At 36.0% G+C, this 27,486-nt stretch overlaps 1 protein-coding gene across 2 annotated transcripts; it reads right to left on the reverse strand.

Annotated features, from left to right (window-relative positions):
• Nucleotides 1-834: 834 nt before the first annotated feature.
• On the reverse strand, nucleotides 835-18,241 carry LOC128982063 (protein spindle-F-like). Of its 2 annotated transcripts, XM_054401105.1 has the most exons (5): nucleotides 17,147-18,241; nucleotides 15,872-15,969; nucleotides 14,114-14,306; nucleotides 7,648-7,794; nucleotides 835-2,737 (listed from the first exon to the last, which is right to left on the reverse strand). In XM_054401105.1, exons 1-5 carry the CDS (start codon nucleotides 17,667-17,669, stop codon nucleotides 2,574-2,576), a joined length of 1,125 nt encoding a protein of 374 aa, XP_054257080.1. In that variant the 5' UTR covers nucleotides 17,670-18,241; the 3' UTR covers nucleotides 835-2,573. The 2 variants fall into 2 exon arrangements, with proteins under 2 accessions (XP_054257080.1, XP_054257081.1); XM_054401106.1 differs by lacking the exon at nucleotides 7,648-7,794.
• Nucleotides 18,242-27,486: the final 9,245 nt, after the last annotated feature.

Genomic DNA, 27,486 nt, shown 5'->3' on the forward strand with positions numbered 1-27,486 from the left:
CATAAGTTTGGGTACAGTTTTAGGAGGCTTTAGAAACACATTGGAAAGGGGGTTAGAAAACTCGCCCTCAAATAATAGTAAATGTTTGACCTGCCCTTGTAAAGAGGTTATAATGTGCTATGCAATATACAGGGAGCGGCAAAATGATCTGACGGTTTTCTTTGCCACACAGTCTTCTTTACTAACTTGACGTTCTCTGCCGTCCGGGCTGACTTTGGACCTTGGTTAACCTTTTTTCAATGCTGAACAAGTAGCTCTAAAAAGTTAACCACCCACACAAAATGGTGTTTCCAGTTGGGACATTTCTTCTTTGACCCACATTGAAACGTCTACTGAACAGCTACACAGGAATTTCCACTTTTAAAAACAATTCCACTACAAATACATGGTGCTCAGCCATCCTTTGTTCCATGCCTACTAAAAATGTCCGCACATTTGCTTTGTAACGCGCCTATTACCCTCCACCACTCACTCGCTCGACAGGACGGCAAAGAAACCCGTCAGATCATTTTGTGGCTCCCTGTATAAAAAAAAAACAAAACTTGGTTGATATCTGCCTTAAGTGTAGACACATTTGAATTTGTTTGAAAATTTTAACTAAAAGTGCATTTTAAATGGGGAAAGTGTATTTTAAATGTATCATATTTTATTTTGTAACCTTAAATGCAGTGTCCTTTCAACTACAGTTGATGTATAATGTTGTATGTTTAACAAAGATTTATACAGTCCCATTCAATGGTCGCTTTCAAAACAATAAGAAAACTGTTGAGGGAACAAATCCAAGAAAATTCTGTACTTAAACAACTTTTTATTACACAGTAAACTTTGGACAGATTTAACCCACAGGTAATAATCAAATAAATTATTATAATAATAGAAAACAGTTTAAATATATATCATTATATACAATATAATATATTTTTTATAAGCCATGATTTATGAACAAATTAAACAAAAATCAAAATATAAAATCTTAATTGCAATTTTTTGATCTTTATTTAAATCAAAATCTTCAGTCAGTAAATTTTACATTTTGATGTAATGATATGTCAATGTTACATCAGTATAATTTAGAGTTTTTTTAGGACAGGTCCAAACCCTAATATAGTTATAAGGTTGAAGTTTTATAACACAGCATCATTAATTGTTGACCCAATGATAACAGTAAATTTAAGTCTGTTGAATAACAAATCAACAGATTTGGTCTAACTGGGAGAATTAAAATTAAAACATCTTCAGAAAATAACAGGTATAAAATATATATCCCTTAAACTAAAGCACTGCTTTAATGTGATATTCAATTGGTTAGAACCATTCTCTTAAAATCTCTATGCTTTTCAAGTCATTTTTTATGCAATTTAACAAGGTTGACGCACATTCAATAAGTACAATTAATAACAGATATTACTACCATCATTGGATTCAATAATTAAATCAACAAATAATCTACAATTCATTAATAATGGTTTAACATGATTATTACTAAAACTAAATGATTCTTGGTAACATATCACAATGCATCCTGGTTAACATGCTTAAACTGATTGATCATTATAGTTAAAACTTAAAATAGGTAATTGCAATTTGAATCCATAAGACTTCCTTAAAATACACATGCTTCTACAATTTGTGTACAAAATACTCTATTCTTCCTGTACATTTTAAACATGTAATTAAGAAATTGAGAAAATCTCCGCAAGATTTAGTATATTAAATTTAGAATAAAGATAAATCAACAGGTTTCATTGATAGTTCTACAATAAAGAGATCACTGGTCTTAAGTGACAAGGCATTTTAATATTTCTACAATTATACGCTAAAGAATATTTTTAGAGATGTTAAAGACTTAAAATATACCAGACATTTCAGTTTAATTTTTATTTTGGAATACAACTTTAGTAATTTTACTATATTTTTACAAAACTACTTTAATGTTATCCCAATTGTGAAAGACGTCTGCAAAGTTTATGCGATAGTTGACAATTTACAATCTATCAAAAATCATAGTCATCATGTAATTGTGATAACACATTGTACCAACCAAAATGATGATGACAGAAACAAATGGTTCTGTATTACTTAAATTATGCTACTAGGGCTAGCTACCACTCATTTTGTTTCAGATCATCATATATACTTCTGAAATATCACTGATGCTAAGGTATTTTTCGTTCATTTATTTTTACATACCAAAAAATATGTTTGGTATTTTTAAAATAAAAAAAAAAATGTTAAGGTTAGTTTTTGTTTTCCTCCCAGAAGGAAAATATTACAACTTTTAACTCAAAATATGTATACCAAATACAACTTTTTGAAAAAACTCTAAATTTAGGGAAGAATATGCAGTCCTTGGACCAAAATCCAATCTTGCTCATTCCTATCTTTTAAATTTTACACTTAACCTCTAAAAAAAGAGTTAGCGTCTTACTGATTAATTAATTAGCATATTATTTAACATAGTAAAAATAAATAACTCTAATAACACTAAAAAATTCCACTATAATTATACTCATTACGAAGTTAGCACCAACAATTTTTTCTAATATACTATATTTCATCTACAAGGAAATTTATTAGTTGACCATTTCATAGTTATTAACTATGGAATCATAATCAGCGTCTTCGTGAGAAAAATGAGTCAAAACGTGGGAGTGAAACTCTTCGAAAGGAACTGTGCGAGGGAAGAACTGACCGCATAACGGACAGATGCGATCCTCTACGAACTCCACCTCTTGACCTACAAAATTATTGTAACCTTAAGTCAACAAGAAAATGTTTTGAGAAACAGCATAACTGGTTTCCTTGATATCACTTGGTTTTACAAAATGTTCTAAATTACTGAATTCAATAACTTCTTGATTATCATTATCATATTACATTGCCACTTTCTTAAGAATTACGAATATACCGTAATACAGTAGACCCCCTCTTAACCGACCAGATTACACAAAAGGTCGGTTAAAACGGGCAATCCCTAAAACTTATGGGAAATTACTTATGAAGTGCTATTTATTTGGAATTATAAAATCATTATCCGAAGTCGTGCATGCATTACAAATTAAACTACATATTCCTTTTTATTTTTACGTATTGACAATAGAAAAGTCACTATCCAAAACACAGTAAAGTAAAATACTTTCAATGGAATGAACTATAGTCGTAGGCAAGTGGCAATAAAATTTCTTATTTAAATAACTTTAATATATTAATTAATGCTTTTCAAATCTATCGTTTATTACAGTACAGAATTTAATGTCAAAATTAAAGATACAAGCAACCATTTCCTTAAGAGACAGGATGTTTATTCCTGTTAAGCTGTATGTTTAAGCCTCTCACTAAAGGCTTGAGTGATCTTGACCTTGGAGTCGTTCTAAACAGCTAAACATGCATTTCAACACACTTTACGATTATTATCAACTTTGCCGCACGGATGACGAATCGAAGTGCTCGTGCTACAAAAGATGATGACAAACAGGCAATATGCAATAAATTTTAGGATAGGCTTACATAAAAATTAACTTTTTATTAGTTATATCCTGTAGAGTTTAGCATATTGTTTCCATCGCCAAGCATTGGAGTGGAAATGCTGAAATTCTTAAGTGGTTGTTAAACCAAACTGCTCTCAAAACAAGGTTGGTTAAAACAAAATGTAATATCTTATGAGTGAGGGCAGATAATCCGATTATCGGTCAATACAAGGTCGGTTAACGTCTACTATAAATTACGTCTTCTATCACTATTTGTCCAATTCTATACGTCTCCATTTTTATTTAAAACTTATATGACAGTAAATATATATCAAAGTGTTGTTCGATTTAGACCAAACCTACTGTCCGATCAAATACTTAGAGGGTCAAATGCTGCTCTTATATTTTATCAAAATGTACTGTCTTGTACATGTTTATATTATAAGTGTAGCTATATCATATATGTGCATATCAACCTATGCTTTTGTTTAATATTTTCTTCTCACTCATTGCTCATTGTCTCCCTGAGGAGGTAGCGCATCAATGAATGATGTATCAAAAAGATTTTCATGCCCAGGAACTGTGTACCAAGTTTTGAAGTTATATTTTTATCATTTTTTAAAATATTTAACCGTCCTGAGACTTTTTTTCCACCCTGTATTGAATACTGTTAGAAGTTATATTTTATTATGCTTGGATTGATTTTTAAAATCTATTTGTGTTTATGTACACCATCGGATTTTTTTACGTTTTTAGTAAGGGAACAGTCCAAACTCTGTCTTGTTTACCTACCATCGATTGTTTGTTAGATAGTATCATTGATAGCCCTGGGAGCAAGCTGGTCTAGTGGTAGAGTGCAGGACTTTGGTCCCTGAGGACCTGGGTTCAAAGTTGAAATCCCCCCAAAATCACCAACGGATTTTATCTAGGTGATGTCACAACCTCTAGGTCTAGCCTGAAGTAATGTGAAAACAATCCCGGGATCGTGCCTAACATCCAAGGACAGAAGGAAAAAAATTTAAAAATTGATAGCCTAATAAGAAATGACCAATAAATTAATCAATCAATTTGTTTATTGACATTTTAATAAGAAATACACTAGTGTCATTAAAAGGTCCTTTGAAATCAAGGTTCAGAATCGATCTCGCTTGGAATCGAACCCGCGACTTTCAAATTTGTAGGGGAGCACTATGACCACTCGGCTACACAGGCAATGAATGGTTCATGAATATTAAAAGTAGTGGAATGTAGCATACGTAGAATGTGTAATAAAAAAGCAACTGGGAATGTAGCGCCAAAGTAAGTTTTAAGTTAATAGGAATAATGAGTAAAAACGTCAAATGGTTAATGAAATTAACATTGCTTCATAAAAATTTATCACTTGAAAAGGGTGACAGGTATAGCAACCTAGCAAACAGACATAAAAATTAGCTGTGGTCCCACAAATTATACATGGATGAACCGGGATAAAATCAAATGATTCTGTGAAAGCAGCGATACTGTAAGAACAATTTTTTACTATGGGTTTTTTCAGGGTAAGGATCGAAAGCGAAACTTTTTGGATAGGATCAAAATTTTTTTTCAAACAAGACCAAAACAGGCACCAACCAATCTTTTGAGAAATTTTGTTGAAAGACTAAAACTCAAAGGTATTTTTAGTTGATATAATTATTCATACACTTATCAAGTTTCTCTCATCTTAGGTCTACCCCACACGAAAGACTTTTTGTCGGCCGACTGTCTGGCTGGAGACAGGTGGACAATCGAAAAGTCGAAAAGACTTGTTTGGTCCCTGACTGTGGGTGCACACACCACGACTGTTAAGTCGTCTTTCGAGTGTCAAAAGGATGGATATGACAGAAACCGCTGTCATATGTGCGTTACTGATCAGATTTCGTGCAAGAAAACGTAAAAGAAAATACTGGGTGCATCCAATTTATAGTCAGAGAACCTTGAAAGGCCAGTTTTACCTATTAGCCTATACTCGGATTTAAGAAAATATCCGGACAGATTTTTTCTGTGTTTGCAGGGTATCTCAGTTATCTACCAAGGCTTCAAATACCTCTTCCCATAACTTTAATATCATGTCTGAATACTCCTTCAATGACTTTTAATAAAGAGGGGGCCGTGCCTCCACTACATCAATAAGTTTTTTCAGCTTTTTAACCCTGCAAAATACTTGCACTTGTCACAGTCATAACGCACTTGACTGTCTTCGGAGCGTACACACAACAAAACTCTGCTAGACTGACAGACTATTTAGTCGACAGTGTGCATGTTCAAACTTGTCTCTATGCCTTTATCAATACGACACAAAAGTCGAGTCGGGGAGCAGTCGGCGGGAAAATCGGTCAGCCCCAAAACGCCCCGACTGTCTGCTGACAGTCTGCCGACTGTCTGGCTATGGTCAGCCCGTGTACACGCTCAGATTTACCACTATGGTGCCGACTTCAACTCACGACTACAACAAAATAGTCGGCCGACAAAAAGTCTCTCGTGTACGGTAGGCCTTACACAAAAAATCCTACTTATAACAGGTTTTTGGTGGACATGCACACAGTAATGATTAGTTAAATAGGCTACGCAAAATGATACTCATAAAATAGCAAGTTTTCCTAACAACAAAAACTGACCAAGAACAGAATAGGCCCAATATTCATGTCGTAGTAGAATACAAGTGAACATGGATAAATGTATTAGTGATGAATAGGACACTTAAAATTGTCATTCAGCCTATTGATTACAATGATGCGTTCAAGGGATGGATCACCCAATCAGTGGTAATATTTAGACATGGTTACATGGAATATTTCTGCAATCTGTAAAAAGCTCCTTCACAAAAACTGCTCTAAAAAGGCCTTCGCCACCAGACTGAAGAGGAAGAAAAAACTAAAGTGAAAGCTTTTGTGTTTATACTTGCTCCCCTATACATTGTACATAGTACATCTAAAGGAAACTCCGAGAAGAAATTACAAAGACCTAGGCTATGATAACCATATACCATGCCACATAGTCATGTGGTGTACAGGATAGTGCTCTGGGGACACTCCCCTATATGCCATGAGATACAGTTGCTTCAGAAAAAAGCTGCGAGCGTCATTACATCAAAAGGCCCTAGAGAGCCATTTTCAGGGAAATGGGAATCCATTACGTTGTAAGCCAATATGTGCTCAACAGTCTGGTTCTGATGAAGGAAAACCTGGGCGAATTTGAGATCCGAGGTAGTAAGCATGATTATGGCATGAGAGGCCCATGACTTGAAAACGCCCAGTTGCCCTTTAAGTCACACCTTGAAGAGATACGCTCGATCGGTAATCAAAATCTTCAACACTCTGCCTAAAAGTGTGAGGAACCTTGATTGTACAGCGTTCAAGACCTTGATGAAGAACTTACCCACAAAAAGGCCCCTGTACAGTCAAGAAGAGTTATCCTACGAACCATTAATGCCAGGCTGAGAATGATTAATTACAGTCTCGCCTACTACAGCGTAAAGTAATTAAATTTTTTTAAAGTAATTCTAACAAGTCTACAGTTAGTAAATATATTTAGTTTGGTGATCCTATCAATCCGAGAAACATTGGTCAAATATTAAGACAACAAGTATTCATGGAGAAACTAATGATTTTGTAAAAATTTTAGTTTTGAGTTTCGGGTGGAAATATCTGTTTTGGATTCCCCTGAACCTAAAAAGTGATTTTCAAAGTGATTTCTGTGTGTGTGTGTGTTTGAGTAAGGATTTGTGCAGAGCTCTAGACTATATCTGTGGTCTGATTTTGATGAATCTCCGGGTGAATTTTTGAAATTTGTTATGAAACTTTGATTTATCAAACTGATTTTTATAGCACACATAAAATAATGAAACAATTGGATTTTCACAACAACAAAAAACGATCTATATAAATTTAGTTATGTTACAGTCCTTTCAACTTAATGTCAACCTACAATGCTGTACACATTACGGTTCAAGAGTTAAAATGTGTCAGTTTGCTGATAATGTTTATATTTTTTTCTCACCTATTTTCCCTAAAGAATTAGTGATTGAAGGAACAATCTTAGACGTGATTTTGAGCCATGATAATGCTCGAGACAAAAAAATTACACTCTGGTTATTAAGTTAGCTCCTTAGGGGTCAGTTTAGGTTCTGTGAATTTGCATAATGTTGTGTTAGCTTCTGCCTTACCCTGAATAGTCCTGTTGTCTTCAGGATCAGCCAGTGGTTCTGTGACTGTTGTGACTTTGGTCTGAACAACTTGACTACAATCTTTATTCACTATAGTCTGTACACCAGACTTTTCACATGTCTTGCACTTCTTACAAGATGTTCCATCTAAAACAACCAAATTGGTATATTTTACAATAGCCAAAAGTGAGGTTTTGTAAGCTTGAGATCCATGTTTCAAGTTTGAGATTTTAATTTCTCATTGAAAGCAAACTTGCAAAAACTATTTTTCATTACACTAAATAAGCTGCTTTTAAAACCTACAAAGCTAAATTTTGATAATGAGTAAAGTAATCTACCAATAAATACAACAGTACAATACATTGCAGGTAACAAATTGCGATTGATTTCCAGTTGAAATCTATTAAAAAATGTGTTAGCAGTAAAAGAGATAACTTTTGGGCTCAGTTGGCCAATCGTACTGACCACATCGTTGACATAAACACCTCAGAATCGTTTGTCAATCCGTCATAGCTCTAAAGAGTAAATGGAACCAATCTGCAGATGATATTTTTTGGTTGTAGGGTGAATTTCTCCTAGTTTGTTTTACTGAAATTTCTTCTATTTTACCAGAACCTGTATATTACTCTAAAAAATCTCTTGCTGCAAAAAAACCTGGAGAGGTAACATTGATGTGATCGTATGAACTTCAACTTCACTCTTTTTGCCTAAGAAGAATAAGGCCTATGAAAGCTTTGTCTCTAACCCTTCCCGGACGGGCGAAATTGTGACATAGAACGGGAAAAAAATATAGGAAAAAATAAAAGATAATTTTTCTTATTTGTGTTTTGTTATACAAGTATACATAAAATAGACACAATGGAACACTTCATACTGTAAAAATCATTTTTTACTCGTTTTTAACTATGCGGATATATCCGCTACCCATCCGCTGATGAGTAGAAAAGCAGCGGATATATCCGCCACCCCTCTTTGAAGATATTACCATGACAACGTTAGGCAATAAATAAAGAACAATATGTAAACAATAAATACAATAAATAACAATAAATAATAAATAAAGTATTGTTGAGCTCGAAACGTCGAGAGGGGAGCGAAGGAGAAGTGGAGGGTGTGCGGGAGAAGGGGAGGTGTGGGAGAGAGAAGGAGTGTAGGAGAGAGTGAAGCCATGGAGAGAGCAGGAGATTGGCGCTTTGGTACAGCGAAACATCTGCTTACTGCTCAAACACCTGCCAGTCTTGAAGAAAAGGCGGATATATCCACTTCCCGTCCGGAACATCAAAAAGCATAAGCGGATATATCCGCCACCCGTCCTTTATCGCCAAAGACTTAGGCGGATATATCCGTCACCCGTCCGGGAAGGGTTAATAGGTGTGCACAGAAGGAGGGGATACAGTGTCCCTACCTGTGGCTTCAAGGAATTCCCTGATCATGCTCTTGGGGAGGGAAAAGTTCTTTTGTAGCCTTCGTTCAAATGAAATTCAGAACAGTGATTTTAAGAATTGTTTTTACAAGGACTATGTTAGTCATAACTTTAAAGTAAGTGTATAAAATGTGTAAACAAACCTCAACTAGGCTAGATCTGTAAAAGGAATAATAAATATTTGTTCGAAGAGTGACAATGATCAAGTGGGGTAAATCTGTTACTACACCAGATTATGAGTTAGGCTATACTGTATAATATAGGCTATATAATGCCTAGCCTACGCTGGTAGTGGTCACAGAAATGTTAATCAATAATGAGCATATTAATTGCTCGTTGATACTGGAGCAGTGGTTAGCATAATAAAGATGTCTGTTCTGAGTGAGTTTCAGGCGGGAGTCACAACCAACCTGATTTGATTTCAGCCTATTGAACATTAAAGTTCTCTGTGTTTTCTCTGTGTTAGTCCAAGCTCTGAGAAACTGTTTGACAAAAAATATGCCCGAGGATTTATTAAAATACAAGAGACTCTACTTTGGGATGACGGGGGAGCGAGCTGGCGTAGTGGTTAGAGCGCGGGACTTCAGTCCTTGAGGTCCCGGGTTCGATCCCCGCCAAGTCACCAATGGATTTTATCTAAGTGATAATGCCGCAACCCCTAGGTCTAGCCTGAAGTAATGTGAAAAACAATCCCAGGCTCGTGCCTAGCGTCCTTAAGACAAAAAAAAAAAAAAAAAAAAAAAAAAAAAAAAAACTTTGGGATGACTAGTAGTGCTGGTGCTATTTTCAGGTCAGATATGGATAACATTTTAGCAGGAATTGAAGATGTACATTGTTACTTAAATGATATCCTTATTACTTCTCAGTCTTTGGAAGAGAAGAACGAAAAGGTTAAGGATGTTTTGTCCCGATTCCAACATTACGGGGTGGGAACCAACGCAGGGAAAAATGAATTGTTTAAGGAAAGTCTTACATTTCTGGGAAATTGCCTGGACGCTATGTGGATATACACAAGTGAGGAATTGACAGCAGCTATTGCTAATGCTCCAAGACAAAATGATCTAACCCAACTGTGGTCATATATTGGCTTGTTAAACTATTACAGTAAATTTCTCCAAATCTGTCCAATATGCTATACTCATTATACAATTTGTTAAACAAGGGCGTCAAATGGTAACTGGTTGGAAGAATTTGAAAGGGCTTTACAAAAAAGAAAAGAGCTCCTTTTGACAAACAAGGTTCTGATACCCTTTAAACCCAAACTGGACATTGTTGTCATGGATAATTCTAGCCCATACGGAGTAGGAGGTGTAATCTCACATCAGCTTTCTGACGGGTCTGAAAAACCAAGCTTTCGGATCAAGAACACCATCAGTACATGAGGCTCGATACTTACAAATAGAGAAGGAAGCACTCGCTCTAATAGTTGTAGTCCAAAAATTCTATACTTTGTTGTTTGTATGGAAGGTGTTTTCTTTTAGTGACGGATCATCGTCGCTTAAATTACCCGCAACTCAAGCACAGGCCCCTGCCTATGTAGACCTTTTCTATAAAATTTGATAAGGTTTTTTTTTCTTGGTGCCATTTAGTTATAATATACTGTTTTTAATTTATTTTTAAATTTATTATGTAATATACCATAAATTGTATCTATTTTTCAATTGGGAAATAAATATAATTTCATTTAATTTCATTTTCATTTTGTCCTTTGACTTTTTTACTTGGTCATAACAAGTCACACTCAAACGGCTGTTCGAATTTAGAGATGGGCTTTGACCTTAGTAGTCTATGATTACGATTTGGTTTAGAGAAAAGGTTCTGATATGTCCATCGCCAGGCCCCGCTTCCTAGCTAAGTGTCGCGACGCTAGCTAGTCAATATCTCTAGCGGCGTAGCAGTACACGTGGCCTAATGGGAGCTTTCACAGGAGCGACAGGTTTTCCTTTGTTTTCATTGTTTACCAGTTATGTATATGTCGTCATAAGAATAAACTACATAGGCGGACTCTCTGTGGCCAAAACAGCTTACTTCGCACTGGTAGAGTCGCATCTTAGATATGGCTTGACAGTGTGGGGAGGAACTTCAACAAAAAATATGAATCGAATCCTTGTTCTTCGAAAGAAAGCCATAAGAGCCCTCGCCAACCTTGTCCCACCACAGGCTTGCAGACTAGCATTCGCAAACCTAGGAATTCTCACAGTGGTGTCTCTCTACATACTTGAAACCATAAAGTATGTGGATGAAATAAACCCCCCAAGAAACCAAGACCTGCACCACTACAACACCCGTCATGGCTCCAAATTTGCCCTACCAGTTTACCGAACAACTCTTTGGGAGAAAAAACCTTCCTACACCGGCTGCAAACTGAGGAACCATCTACCTGACTACCTGAGAGACCTGACTGGCAACAAGCTACACCAGGAGTTGAAGAAGTGGCTAATCGCAAGACCCTTCTACTCAATAAAGGAATTTTATGAAAATTATGGAAATTAACACGTACAATTCACTATTGTATTGACACTATTGTAATTCTTAACGAATGAACAATAAAGAATATTGAATTGTATTGTATTGTATGTATTCCAGTGGCTTTGATATCGATACTGTATTTTCATCGAATCTATGAAAAAACTATTGAGTCTTTGGGAATACCACGACATAATTAAGAAGACAAAATGTATGGGAGTATAATCATATAACAAATAATAATCTTTTGGTTTCAATTAAATATTTTCTTTGGTTTCCATTAGCATGTAGGCCTATTAAGTTTTAATTAGTGTATTTAATTAATAGGAAATTAGCAATGTTCTGAATAGCATAATTCGCATTTTGGAAAACTGTATTAAAAGTCCAACAATACTATCAGTGATAGGTTTCTCTAAATAATTTTAAATTTTCCTTTTTCCTCTTAACAATAAGGTTTTACAGAACAAAACTATTACAATAGTTTAATTGATGGTTAATTACTTTAATATCATTATTTTGATACAAATTTAGTTACGAAAAACATTGATAACTGTCCAAAACATCACTTCACTGCACCAAACAAATATCAGTCACTTTTTTATCGATGCTCATCTTTTACGTCACGCCTGCGATCTAGTCGGTAGACCCGTCGCTCGTGTGAATTGGTGTGTCGCCGGGTCGCGAGGAATGCTAGTCAACGTCAGTCAACTAGATATGTCGCTCGTGTGAACCCTGCCTTAAGTAGGCCAGTGCACTTGATCAGGGGGTCTGTTGTGTGTGTGTAGTGATAGTGTGGTGTACTGGTGGACGGGGTCCTGCTGGGGGAGCTGGAGACAAAGGTCTTTGGCCTTGGGCCCAGGTAAGGCAATCTTAGGGTTTTTCAAAATTTGGGTTCAGAGTATTTGACCCAAATTGGCATTTCTGTTGTAAACTTAATCATTATCACTGATCCAGTTTACTCTACCTTTTTGTTTTATCTCTATGTTCTTTGTATTGTTTGGTGGGCTAATAATAAAGTTGAGTTTAGTAAGCGAGTGATGAGTTTATTCCTGAGCGACGTCACCCAAAGTAACAGTGGGTAAACGTCCAGTTAGCTGGGGTTTACCAAAACCATTACAATTGTCAAGGCTGCCCTATAACGTTTCTGATTGTAGCCAAGGCAAAATCGTAGGTTTCTTGAAGAAATTTGTAGGTATAACCTTGAAGAAAATAAGTTTAGCCACCCACTTCAACCCTGGCTTGACCAAATTAGTAGTCTATCTATACACTGAATGGGTAGCCTTGCTCTAATGACAGTCTCCAATTGAAGCCATTTTTTGCAAAGTATACCCAATTGTTTGTTGTCTCAACTAACGTCAAAGGAGTTTGATGTTTTTTTTTTAAGACAATGCAGTTCTTCTTGTGGTCACCCCACTGTGTCACTCAGATTTGAACAGGCTTGCTGAGCGAGCGGTACAGACTACGAAAAAAATCCTTCATCTGTCAACCTCGTGCCTTACAACATCACATAGACAGTTTCCTTTTCCCTTATCGAAATATTCTGCATTCAACCACAGGAAGTTCCCCAGCAGAGTAATTTTTGAGATTTGTACCAAGAAATTACTTGAGTTTGTTTAAAGTCCACCTGGCTCGTTCAGATGTTGAAAAACAGTTGAAGATTGAAGAAACGGCTAATAGGAGAAGAAACAAATTCAGATCGTTTGCGGTGGGAGAGGAGGTTTGTTAAGAGCGTGAGACTAGAATGTTTAAGCTGGTTGCCAGGACAGATTGTTAAGGTTGGTCAAGTGAGTTATTTAGTGAATGTTCAAGGCCCTACTTATTTTGTTCATGCGTTTTTTCTCACCTGCGCCCTAAATTTGGAACAAATGTTGAAGAAGAAGCTCTAATTACATTACATATTAGTCTCCCCAGGATGACCTAACAGTAAGACTAGCCTAATTATCAATAAAGCAGCTGAGGAGATGAAGGATGTCGCAAGGTGGATCAACCTATGATTCAGAACGATGAAGTATATGGACCTGACCCAATGAAGATAGTGAAAACACTGAGCCCTGGAGGAACTCTTTGCCGTTTTCAGAGTGAGAGAAGACCTCCTATGAAATTTGACCTTTAAATAAAAGTTAACAAGTTCCCTATAAGAATAGTTAAATAATTATTGTTTAATGAAGAAGTTGTATTTGTTGTTTGTTTTTTTAAGATGATATTAATTTGTTATGTCCTTTTATAATGAATGGTTGGGAGGGAATTGTTATAAGTCAGAAGAGGCCTAGTAGTAATCACATTACATAGGATACACAATGTGCATGACCAAAAAAAAAAGACCATGAAGAAGACGTGGAGAATAGGTAAAGAGGACAGAGCTGTCTTAGAAATTATACCAGTGAGAACAGTTGTAAGGGATTTCCTTACTGTGTTTTCCAAACAAGCTCGGCGTCTGCAAACAGCTGTTTACAGACAAAATCCTTGAATGGAAAGTCCGTTAAAATAGAGTAGTGTGACAAAATAACTTTATAACTTAGATATTCTTTTTACTGATGTTCTACTTTATGACTAGCCTATGAATAATACACTACATACTCTTTATGACGGAGGTGAGAGTTAGTAGGGTCGCTCGAAGACCAGCCTGGTGTCGAGTTAGCTGTTCTCGAGTGTCTCGTAGGTTCTCCACAACCCGTCTCAAGTCTTGCAACTCCTGGTCGTGCGACTCCCCCAGAGTTCCACCAAAGTCACAATCTTCCACACTCAACGTTCCTGTTTGTAAAGCTGACATCTGTAATAAAACCACTTATTAATAAAACACTAATAATCTTTTTGATTTGGTCTAATGTATGTTTTAGTAAAGGGTGGTCCATAAATAACGGATAATTTTTAAACATATGTCAATCAGTTGTTGTTACACGTAGAATTTTCATTTTTGTACTAAACAAGAACAAATGTCATGGCATTTGAGTAATCATGGATCGTTGGACAACTTACAACACCGTGCCTTTTGCATTAAAGAATATTTTAAAAATAACGAGTCTGTGATTGTAACTCATTGGTTATTTTTAAATAATTTCAACGTCCGTCATCATGGTGTGGTTCCCTCTAGGAATACTATCTATAGGTGGGTGTTTAATTTAAGAACTTTTTAAGGGAAATTGAATTAGTTTAACTCTGGGGAGGTCAAAGTCTGTACGTACAGATGAGAACATCGCAAGAATTCTAAAATCTGTTCTACAAAGTCCAAAAAGATTGGCAAGAAAGGATTCTGTTGCTTTAGATTGATAGGACACTTTTGCATCGTATTTTACATGATGATTTGAATTTACATACCAGTACATACAAACTGGTTACTGCACAAAAGCTCAATCAAGGTGACCCTAGATGTTTTGTCAAGGACTCTTTCAACTGATTGAAGGTGAAAACCTTCTGGGGCGCCTTATAATGTCACTAATAATTCAAATGGTCTTCAACGCAAAAGGCACGGCCTGTTATACAGTCCAACGATCCATGATTACCGGTACTCAAACGGCGTGACATTTGTTCTTTAACACAACAATGAAAAATCTACGCGCAACAACAGCTAATTGAAATTTGTTTAAAAATTATCAATTATTTATGGACCACCCTTCATAATAAGAAACGTTTCTATCAACAAATTCTGGGAAGGGAGCTAAACTTGCAGAAGGGCGGGGCTTAGTTCCACAAGGTTCAATTCCCTACAGTTACTAATGAATTTGATAACACCACAAACCTATCGTGCCTTCCCTACTCTGTATCAATCAAGAATAATCAAGTGATCGACAGGCTACAGTAGATAATAGGATTTGGCAGTTATGGAGCAAGGCTAGCAGACAACTAGTGGTGAAGCGGCTTTGCAAAATATAAGAAAGCAAGGGAAAAGCAATGATATCAACCGGCTTATGTGACTTGCAATATGAGAAACACTCATACTGTAAGTCTTTCCAACACCAAGTGGTATTAGCCTAATTCCATATTTTGGACACACACCTAGTGGAATCACAACTGTCATTCATTAATGACAAAAAAAATACTAAAATAATCTACAATACATTAAAATTAGCAACCTTATTTTGACACTGATAATATAGGGAAGTTTTAACGAACGGAACGACAAATTGAATTGAAGAAGTTTTAGAAGTTTAAGCCAAGCTTGTTTGACTGTACCTAAATAGTGTTTGAGCCTTTTTTAAACTAAGTTACATGTATCCACCCTACATATCAAGTGAGGTTTAGTACAAAGGAAAGCTTGGCTGCTACTACTGTCTGAGCAACAGCATTTGATAAAAAATTAACCAATTTTAAGATATAGTCAGTTCTAACGGTACTCACTTGATCACACTGCTGTTCAAGCTCCATCTTCTCTCTAATTATACTGCTTATAATCTTCAAGGAAATTTCTTCAAGGCTTTCATCTTTGTCTTTTTGATCTGAAACAAAAAAATGGATAGCTGGTTACCATTTTTAGCTGGTTACCAAATGGTCCAATTGGTACCATGGATCGTAGGTAGTCATAAATAAACAGTGAGCAAACCCTAGGTCCTACACAACCAAGTTATTTTTCACAAACTATATCTTATTACAATATCTTAGATGTTTAATGACCATGAGGTAGACCAAGAATAGGCCCTGCATCAAATATGGCAACCAATAATCACTATGATTACTAGTTTGTCTGAAAAGCTACTCTTCGGTCACAAAAATGTTATACGGTCTCTGTACCTGTGACAAACTGGTTTGAAATCATAAATGCATATCTGCTAGCCTACACATTGTGACCTAAACTTAGTTTTTTTTTTTTTTTCTTTATCTAACCAATCACATTTGGCTGGGTTGCATTCTTCTATCAGGTGATGAACGAATGAAATAACAGAAGGGTGAATGAATGAATGAAATAATAATTCCACATAGTAGCCTACATTACGGCAAGATAAAATAAAATGCATACTTCAAAGACATAATAAATTACTAAAATATAGGCTACCGGTACCTAGATAGAAAAGACATTTCTGTGAAAGACACACTTAATTTGAGTGTTTAAGTGTGCGTGCACTGAGTTAATCTAGAACATGTTGGACTGTTGTAAATTGTTGATCTGTCTTAATAGTGCCTTTATGTTGTGCTGTTGGCTGTAGTAATTGTACTAACCACGGGAAAAATTTAAGGAATTACATACCACAGGTTTTTTTATGTGTCAAGGCAATTACTTACGCATCATAGCTAGGCCTATAACTAACTGGCCTTCTGTACAAAGCCTTTGGGGGCCGCACCTAGCTTGGCCGTGTTCCAAAACCGTAGCAGAAGAAAGTAACGATTCGCAGGTGTACAATTTAGTTTCTTTAACATTTTTATTTTTCTACCAATTTGCAAAGATTTTGGTAGCCTATCGTTTATGCTTTAAATAGGTAGGTAGTTTATTATGTTAATGAAGTTTTGATTTTTTATCTGAAAAAGTATTTTCTATCTAGCCTAAATGTTTTTTTTTTTCACTTTTAGCCCAAAATTAATTTTAAATGTTAAAAAACTCACCCCTAGGCGTCTCTGCATATTAGCCTATACAGATAACTTATGGGGGTATAATATTAACTAACAAATATTTATACGTACCGTTAACATCCCCAGGATCTTTCTCACAGGAATTTATTATCTGAATTGATTGGTTTGGCTTTGATGGTTCTCCTAATGGATGTTTGCTCAATGTATCAGATATTTTTGACAACTGACTTCCAAGCGAGTGGTTTGCTTCAGTTAACCGGGATAACCTTGTCCATAACTGTTTATTTTCAGTAGCCACCATATATATGTGATGAGTTAATTGTGATTTCTGTCTCGTTAGCTGAGCAATATGCTCCTGCAAAACACTTATTTCCCCTTTGGAGTCCTCTTTAACCACACTTGATGACACTCTTTGTTTTTCAATCCGTAGTCTGAGGTTTTCATCCTCAACAGCTGACAATCTTAGTTGTAATTGTTGGCATCTTTCTTTCATTGTTTGCAAAGCAACTTGGAGAGCATAGTAAGAAGCCATTGTATTTGTTAGTTCTTTGTCTGTCTTCGGTAACATGGAATCCAATGTGGGAAATATGAGAGCCTTATTATTATTTTCACTCTTTGGCTTACTCATGTTCATTAATAATTAACTAAATTGCAATACAAGATTAGTAATGAGGTTTACTCACAGTAAAACCAATCAAAATCAAAAAATGTAAAATTGCCATGCCAAAGTTCTCTTAGCCAGCAAGACAAGGCCTAATGATAAGTTATAACTAAACTTAGGCCTAAGCCTAGGCTTCCTACTTTTTTATTCTTTATCAGTTATCATTTTAGATAATGATGAAACCCCGCTTAGCTTGTGGTATAGTAACGTAATTTTATTAGTAAATAGGACCAATATAGCCTAACCAGTAAAAACGTTATCCATTTCCTTATCACTAACCAATTTACTTCGAAAAAGTAGTGATGATGACCATACTCTATAGGCCTAATAACAAGAATAAAATTATCGATAGTGATAATATAATCTCTCCAATATACGATACCTAAGTCTTCAAAAATAAAACAAAAAGTTGTGCACTGGGACTGGAGGCCTAAATCGAGAATATCTTTTACTGTGTGTTTGTGTACAACAGTACAACTCAAACTCAAATAACTCAATGTACAACATGGATGGACTATTGGAATTGGAATTGGAAATAAATTAAAGTTGACTAAGTTGACGTTAGATTTGGTGACACTGCACTGACAAATTGACAGGAGGAGGGAGAAGCAGAAGACAGTTCAATAGAGAAGGGACAGGAATTACGGAATTGAAAAGGATTAAGTGGGGGTCTGACTTACGGGAGGTATAAATGAGGCATCGGTCATCGATGACATCATATTTTAGTTCAGAATTCCTCCATAGCGCTGTAGTAGAGAGCACATTGACTTATAATGGAGGTTTACTAATAGAAAAAAATAGTTCTGTTCATAAAATAAAATTATAATTGCCTCAAATTCAAATTTTTTCTAACGACACGCTATTCATTAGACCACCAAGGCCGATGGCTCTACAACGTATCGTTAAGGTAATGGTGATCCCTCAGCTAATCAGAAGCTTCCAAATCGTCATCGTAGGCTCATCTATACCTCCGTTGAGTAAACACTATTAAGTGGGAAAAAGTGAGGACAGCTCACTTTTTACTCTACAGATCTTAGTCTATACGAGCCTCGTAAATAATATTGAAGGTTCACTTGCACTATAGGCTCGTACACTATACGGGCCTATCGAAAATATATAATAAATAAGAAAGGTTCACTTACTCACTCTACGGATCATAGTGCCTATGAGCATTGACTATATAACACTAGTGTTATATAGTCAATGCTATGAGCCAAAAAATTGGATTACTTTTAATTTAAGGAATAAGCGTATAGTATACGAGCCAAATACTGAATTATATAAATTACGGGAATATGCTCTTATACTATACGAGCCTATTTCATGATAAATATTACAAAAATATTATACGACACTTACACTCACGGCCGCCTAACTCCAGGCCGCGGCCTTCGAAGTGGCAACGTCGCAAGTAGGGTTGTAACAGCTGTTTTGTTTGGAAGCAGCTAATGGTACAGTATATGTGTTTTTACGAAAGCTTGGTTAGTGGACTATGAAAATATTGACTCCGCTTTAAATGTATAGATATAGATTTTCAATTCATATTGTTTTGGTTTTCAATTCTGTATGTTTTATTTTCAATATTTCAATGAATTTATGTTCATAAATTTAAATTCAAAACAATTAAGTGCGAATTAATGAGCTGATGTCACCTGTCTGCCATGTTATCTTATGGTACGTCTGACACTAAATAACCCTACTTGCGACGTTGCCAATTCTACCAGGCCGCGGCCTGGAGTTAAAGGTGGCCGTGCTTACACTTCGGTTCATTTAGCTACTCGTCGCGCGGTTTGCAGCGCATCGTTGCAGGCGTTTTACTAGACGTGCAGCGAAAGTGTATTTTCATATCACGAAAGAGTGCAATTAGCCTATGTTAATCTATTAATTAATTTTTAACAAGTGTACTTGTTGCTCGAAATCAAGCAATTGCCAAGCCCCGGTATTACAGGAGCAATTTTATAACACATAACAGTCAGTTATTAAAAGATGTATTGCTTAAAAGGCCGCTGTACTCCTTAAAGGAACTTGAGGATGAGCCCCTTGTTAGATGAGTTTCTGTCCGCCTTGCCAATAGTAAACGGCCAAGTTAAGTTTAGTGACTCAGTATAATTACTGTAAATAATGTACATAGTTTTTATTTTTATCATTAACAATATAACGCAATCTATCAGACTAGTTCTGTCAAAGATGAAGAATTCAAGTATACAAGTGTACAAGTAAGTAAGTCATAACTTTCGATGACTTAAAAAGACTCACCTAAAAGCCTAATGGAATTATTTACTGTAATAGGAACAGTTCGGTATGACAAAAGTTTTCTTGTAAATATTTTATAATTTTGTAGAAGATTGCCTTTTTTAGGGTTTTTTACAAACGATTCCCAACTTATACTCATAGCCGCATAGATTTAAATTATTCTAATTTTATTTAGTTCAAATAAATATAATATTTTAAAATATTTATTTCAATGCTAAATTAAACTTTGCTAACAATAACTTGCCTAAAGTACTTAGGGATTAAGTGGGAGACAGCCAAGGAAAATAATCAATATTAGATCAGGACTATTTCCCCATATCGTGTAATCTTTGCCCAATAGTTGTGTCTCTTTGTACTGTATTTTGTACAGGGCCGTCCCTAGGGTTTGCGGCGCCCGGGACAAATGTGGTCGTGGTCCCCCCCCCCCCGGCCCCCCCCCAGTAATAGTAGCATTCGCATATTTTAATACTACGTTAATACGGGATGGACAGGATTGAATTTGTAGTTCGGGGCGGGATTTTTTCCTGTGCATAAACGACAGTCTTGAGTATTGCAGTTACCAAAAAAGACAAACAAAATTAATTTTTACCATTTGTGGCACTGATCTATCAAAACCAAAAAAGGGTAAAAATTTACAGGTAGGCCTATAGAAAATTGTGACTCGCGGTCGAAATGTCTCGCGGTCACAGCGTGATCGTCGGTATGACTCGCGGTCACGGCGTTATCGTCGGTATGACTCGCGGTCACGGCGGAATCGTCGGTATGACTCGCGGTCACGGCGGAATCGTCGGTATGACTCGCGGTCACGGCGGAATCGTCGGTATGACTCACGGTCATGGCGGAATCGTTGGTATATACGACTCGCGGTCACGGTGAAATCGTCGGTATGACTCGCGGTCACGGTGAAATCGTTGGTATGACTCGCGGTCACGGCGCGATCGTCCAAATGACTTGCGGTCACGGTGCGATCGTCAAAATGACTTCGGCTCCTGCGTTCGTGGAATTACCGTGAACATCTCTCGCGATAGCAGCGTCATTTTCACTCGCGAAGCGTCAAAATTGCCGATGATGGGATCAAATCCCGTCCCGAAAAATTCCAGAATCAAATTAAATCCCGTCTCGAAAATCGGGAATATTTTTTTCCCGAAATTTCGGGACCCGTGCGTTGATACCAGTAGCCGCCGCGCGGCGCCCCCTTAGCCGCAGCGCCCCCCCAGCCGCGGCGCCCGGGGCAGCTTGCCCCGGTTGCCCCCCCCTTCGGACGGCCCTGTATTTTGTAATTTGTTAGTCTACTATAAGTATGGCTTGTTATGAACACATGTTACAAGTCCATTGTTTACCTTTTTCTTGTTATTTTCTTCAACCAAAATAGTTACTTAGTAACCCATAAGCCGGATAAGCCCAACGTTAAATTTTCAAATGAGCTATGTGGTGACATACGAATTTTCCTGAGGATTGACTGTCGCCAATCACGTTTTTAGGTCTATAACTCCCTAATTCCAAAATTTAGTTAAAATCCTTTCACTGGAATTCGAGATATATATTACAGACAGACAGATAAATAGACATTGCTCATAGTAGATATTAGGGTACTCAAGGTAATGGGAAACTGAAGAACCACTTGGTTGTAGCCCAAAAGTCAGACCATTATAAAAAAACTACTAAGTTTTCCTATAATGCCTAAAGATCAGTATACCAAATTTCAGCCTTTTAGCAAGTCTGGAAGTTGGAGAATTAGTGATGAATGAGTGAGTGATTGAGGTCTTTTACTTTTATATGTTTAGATTATAAGCTACATAACACCTCTGAAAGGTAAAACATAAAATCCATATATTAAGTGGTAGAGTAGATAAAAAACCGAGCTTCAAAGCTGTCTTTAAATAGGTATTGTTGTTGCTACAGAATTTGAATTTTTTTCTGCGAGATTACGCCCCTGAATTTAGTGTTATTCCCTCAATATGAGAACACTGCTAGATAAATACAGGGATGTAGCGGGATTTCCCACCGGTTTGCGGCTGGAAGTCCTTACTCGTCCAAATCTCGTTGTTCGACACGGTTCTACTTTAAAACATAGATTAAATTTTCTGTAACATTTTGACTGGTTTTGACGGTTATGTTAAAATTATGTATGTGTCAATATATCAGTTAATTTTTTTTAAAACGATTTTTTCCAACATATATTATTATTTTTTCCATACTTTATTATGAAATTGTGTTGTCAATACCACAGTACACAGTATTTGTTCCATTATAACAGTACAGTATTTGTTTTATTCTAAAATCTCATTTTTACTGCAGGTAACTATTATATTTAATAGAGGATCAGGAGAAAATCGCAATGTCAAAGCTGCAGTTGATTTAATCCATCTATAAACGCCCGGGTGTTTAGCAGAGACATTAGAGTTTGTTTTAGAGAATTAACATTGTTTAATATAATAACCCTGGATTATTATATTTTAATTATTTGAGCCTAAGTACGACGGTCTACGTAGTGATATAGTAACATTGTTGATTAACATATTGTTGTATTACACGAATGCCATTACTTTACCGTGTGCTCCCGCGAGCTCCGAACCCATATCTGTCCCGCCACCTCCGAATTCTTGAGGGACCCTTATAATCCCCTGTCTCTACCTGCGTTGGTAGCTGTCATTGCATCCCCACGGCTCAAGAGACGGAATAAATACTTATAAAGTAAATACTCTAACAGTCGCAACACAAAAAACTTAAATTGAAATAAAAATAACTCCTAAAATATAAATACTAAAGGGCAAATCAATCACTTATTTTTCCAATCAACGTATTATTGCGAAAGAAATTAAAATGTTAAGACAGAAATGGGAATTATGAGTCTCCCGTTTCTCCCCGTCTATCTGGGGAATCCGCCGTGGCAGTTTCAGTGTTTCTACCCCTCTCAAAAACACCCTTGTAATCCTCACTAATTGCCGTGGCAGTTTCAGTATGGAGCATGATCGTAAAACGTCGTGGCAGTTTCGGTGTCCCCTTGCAGCTTCAATTCGATATTTTAACCGATACTGTCATGTTCTAGTTCTATGTTAAATGGGGTATAACAATCGATAAAACCCCCAACCCCTCCGTTCGGGGGGAATTTGAAACAGGGTGTGCAATAAAACAGCCCAGATAGCACGTAAGCTTGATTCAAGCCTTGAATTACGCTTGCTTTTACTTGAAATGACAGCTTTGAATTGTCACTTTAGATTCAAACTCGAGTCAAATGTCAACTTCGTGTAACACACTTGAATTACGCTTACAGTGGATTGAATTAACAGCTTTGAAATGTCACATTAGATTCAAACTGGATTCGAGTGTACACAACACACCACTATTACGCTTGCACTTGCTTGTATTAACAGCTTTGAAACATCACATTAGATTCGAACCCGAGTCGAGTGTAATATTACCCACAATGCACTTCCATTACGCTTACGTTGGCTTGAAATTGCAGCTTTTAAGTATCACGTTGGATTCGAATTGGAGTCGAGTGTAAGTTACCCATAATTCCGAGCGGGAACGACGCTAACGGTGGGACCGAACCGACACTTGAAGACGCCATCGGCCATATTGCTTTGTTTATTGCTTTGTCTTTGTGTATTTGTGAGTGATTCATTCTCAATCTCTCTCATTGAGTTGAGAATATCGATATTGTGGTGCTGAGTTGTTCAAGTTATTATATTATATTATTGAAGCTGATTTTTATTAAGTTTCATCTAGGCCTATTTCTTCTTATCCATCAAGGTAAGTTCTTATTAGCACAAACTAAGTAAACTCAAGGATTGTAACTAACAAAATCAAATCGTCTTAAGTTAATTACAAGAATAGCCTAGTAAGAAATTAAGTAAACTCAAAATCAGTTACCCTAACTTAGGCCTAGGCATTGTCTTCACTGTTTACTTATAGTATAGACTATGGTAGGTTATAGCCTAGATTAGCCATAATGGGCCTAAGTTACGTTGTATACTGTTCTTTAAAGCTGGGTTTTTCTAGGCGGGGATAGAGTAGCGTGGAGAGTGAACTCCTCTTGTCTTAAATAGTTTAATGTTACTGTTTTTCTAGGAAGCAGAGCGGAATGCCATGTTAATCGATTTTCCGCTCTCCGCGCTCCTCTTCCGCGTCTAGGAAAACCCGGCTTTGGACTTAACTTAATGCCATATTTTATACCATTATATTTTAATGTGTAGGTAACTTATAACTTAGGGCTAGGGACTTAAAGCTAAGTTACTTCAGTAGCCTACTCGATAAGTACCTAACTTATTTAAGCCTACATTGTTAGTGACACTGTCAGATAAAATGCAGTAACCTACGTTTAATCGCAGTAAGAGTCTGGTCAGCTTTCAGGCGATGAGTTTCTGATATAGGCTACAACCTTTTCTTCTCCATTAAACTAAAATTGGCATTAAGTTAGGTTAACTTACTTTGATTTAGTCCACTTAACGTAAGGCCTATTTTGCTTGGAGCGACTGTAGCGATAGTCGCACAGCGATTATCGCTCAGTTACTTTCGCTGTTTCGGCAACCGTTTTGCTTAGAGCGATTGATTTTTGGTCGTTGTACGATTTTTCATAGTTATTTGAATACCAGCACTCACAATGGTGAATCATGAGTGCGTGTTGTAACTTTTTAAACTATCTCCTCAGGGAGGAGTTAGAAGACAAGGCCCTACTTGACCCTAGGGGAAGTCTCAATAGACGATCGATAGAAAATGCATAGTGATAGGATAGGATAGGAGTGAGTGATAGGATTTGGAACGGATACGTATCACTAGATGTCATTAGGTAGGATATAAATAGAAAACTGTAGGCTAGTTTAAGCTACTTATTAAAATCAAAATTAAGAAAAATGCAAAGGAACTTAAACCCAACTTAAATAAATAAGTACCGTAGGTTATTTATTTAGGTTACTTATTTAGGTTTTTTTGCATATTTCTTAATCCTTTAGCCTATAGCAAAATAGGCTAGTATAATATAATATCAATACATATAAAAATAAATTTGATTAAAATGTTTTTCGTGGACCCCACAAAAAAAATGCTTGCGGACCACACTTTGAGAAACTCTGGCCTAAGTTAAACTTAATAATTTACATCGAATGAAACATTTTAATCTGAGTCAAACATTTAAAGTTATAACTTTACTTAAGTATTTTATGGGAAAATAACGTAATCCTAACTTAACTTAATATTTTATTAAGTTACCCAAGTTAAATTATCGAATAAAAGTTGCATCTGATGATATAAAATAGGCCTTTTGTAGGTTTATTGCAGAACTGTACCTGGGTGATTTAAATAATATAAATATTTTGTAACTAAAATAACTTAGGTCTAGACTTTAGTTTAGACACAGGTTATGTACGGTAATAAAGATCTAAATAAAGTTATACACATCGGCCTACAGCTGGATTATTTCTAACCAGAAGCGGTTAAGATAGGCACTGTAGGGGTGGCACAATTTTTATTTCACCTGCAGAATTTTAATACGGACAAAATAAGAGTAAAAAATAAAAAAATTTATAATTTGTGTAATATAAAAATTAAACTGTCATAACCTAACCTAACTAACCAAACTTGCTGATAATCGCTATTACTAATCGCTGCTGACTAATTTACTACTTTTAGTCCATCAGTGACGTTGAATATTAGGATCGGTCTATTTTGATCGCCCTACCGGCGCATGTACAGATCAGTAGCGAACTTGTTAAACAATTGATTTATTAAAATATTAAGGATACCTAATATGAAAGTAAAATCTTGAACTTCAGAAATTAAACCTAACCCCATGTTTGAAATGGGAAGACAAACGTTAGGTCTTAGGGGTTAAATGTAGGCTACTATTCTGTATTTAGTTCATTTTAAGTAGCCTATTTTTTTTTTTTTTTTTTTAGCTGCTGCACAGAAAATGTTCGGCATAAGTGAAGCCACGGAAGACAAAGTTACAAGCGTTGTTGCTAAGTGGCTTCAACAAGCCAAAACCACATGTGAAAGAAGGTAAGGATAAAAAATTTTCACTAACTAACTATTCAACTCATCATTAATATAATTCCATTGGTAGCCTAATACTGTACAATGGACTCAATTATACAGGGGAGGAGACAGTTGAAACTGACATGCCCTCATACTTGTTACATGATAAAAGTCTAAATGCAAAATATATTTATGCCAAATGCCAATACCGGTAATGTTAATTCTGTAAAAATAGTCAAACTATAGACACTTGGGGATGATTACTAAATTACTGTAAACAAAACACAAGATGCCAAGACTTTATACCTTTCCAATATTTTGATCTTTAGACATATGAATGGTCTCAAATCTATCCTACAAGACAAGTTAGTTGTTTCAGCACCGCCCACTTCCTGCCGATCCAGTGTGGTTAAACCGTACTGATAAAAATTGTCTGGTTTAAGAAATATATCTGCTGAGTGCAGTCTGGTTACTAGGTCTACTGCATAATGGTTTTTCATAAAAATGTTTTTTATTGTTTATCATTATGATTACTCAAGTACTGTATAAGCTAAAAAATACCCCCGCCGCAGCAAACCTGCCGACTAAGTGAATTTCCATTTGCCTGAATTGATTTTCAATTAAATGTATTTAATTAACATTAGCGTTAATGAGTACCTAGGCTTGCTGCTACAAGGAGGGTAAAAAAGTGTGTTTTTTAGTAAAATATTAATTACTTAGAATCAAATAAATAAATTTACCAAGTTTGGTCAAAAACAAGCAAACTACAACATTTTACAATATTCTCCATAAGAACAACATGGGAATTTTAAAATAAATTTTTGTTGGATTTTCTCCGTAACCAATAATTGTACAAAAACACTTTGATATACTAAATAATTTGTTTTTTTAAGCTCTTTAAAAAAAGGTGTGGAGAGAAATTGTAAAATTTTTTGATTAGAGGGTCAAAAATTAGAAAAACCCATTTTTACCCCATAAAACCCCGTTCCCATGGTCCGATCATGCTGGTTCGCGAACTTATTCAAGTTTATCCCGCCTTACACCTTCAAAACAAATTTCATTAAAATCGGACAAAAATTAACTTTGCCTACTCAAGTTATCATGTTCACGGACATATAATCTATATATACATATATAAAAATGTGAACGAATAGTGTTTTTGGGCTCTGGGGACATCAAAATGAAAAAGTAAATCGGTTCCGGGCCTAGGTCTTGCCATGCCACCTACGGTAATAGATACTTTCCTATAGGGAAATTTGCCAAGAGAAAAATGCTAGTATTTTTATTCTTGTAGAGGGGTTCGGGTTTTAATGTTTCATAGCAATGCTGGTCTTACCTGGGTTAATTTATACAGTAAATGAAAGCTTATTTAAATTTGTAAAGTATGAGCAAGATTTGTAACAAATATCTTGGCTAGATTTAGGATAACCAACCAAGAACTATCACTAGTTTTATACTTAAACGATAAAATACAAAATCCTGCAGATTCACCTAATTTTATCGAAGTGATAATGCCGCAACGCCTAGGTTTTGCCTGAAGTAATGTGAAAACAATCCTGGG

Source organism: Macrosteles quadrilineatus, unplaced genomic scaffold (genome assembly GCF_028750875.1).
Source record: "Macrosteles quadrilineatus isolate MER2022 unplaced genomic scaffold, UCM_ALF_1.0 Scaffold_94__1_contigs__length_391377, whole genome shotgun sequence".
In the NCBI taxonomy this organism is placed as follows: domain Eukaryota; kingdom Metazoa; phylum Arthropoda; class Insecta; order Hemiptera; family Cicadellidae; genus Macrosteles; species Macrosteles quadrilineatus.

Coding starts and splice junctions, on each gene's coding strand:
- LOC128982063 (XM_054401105.1), bottom strand. CDS start 17,669: ATGAACATGAGTAAGCCAAAGAGTGAAAATAATAATAAGGCTCTCATA. Junction 15,970..17,146: donor AGATCCTGGGGATGTTAACG/GTACGTATAAAT, acceptor TTTTTGTTTCAG/ATCAAAAAGACAAAGATGAA. Junction 2,738..7,647: donor AGACAACAGGACTATTCAGG/GTAAGGCAGAAG, acceptor ATAATTTTGTAG/GTCAAGAGGTGGAGTTCGTA.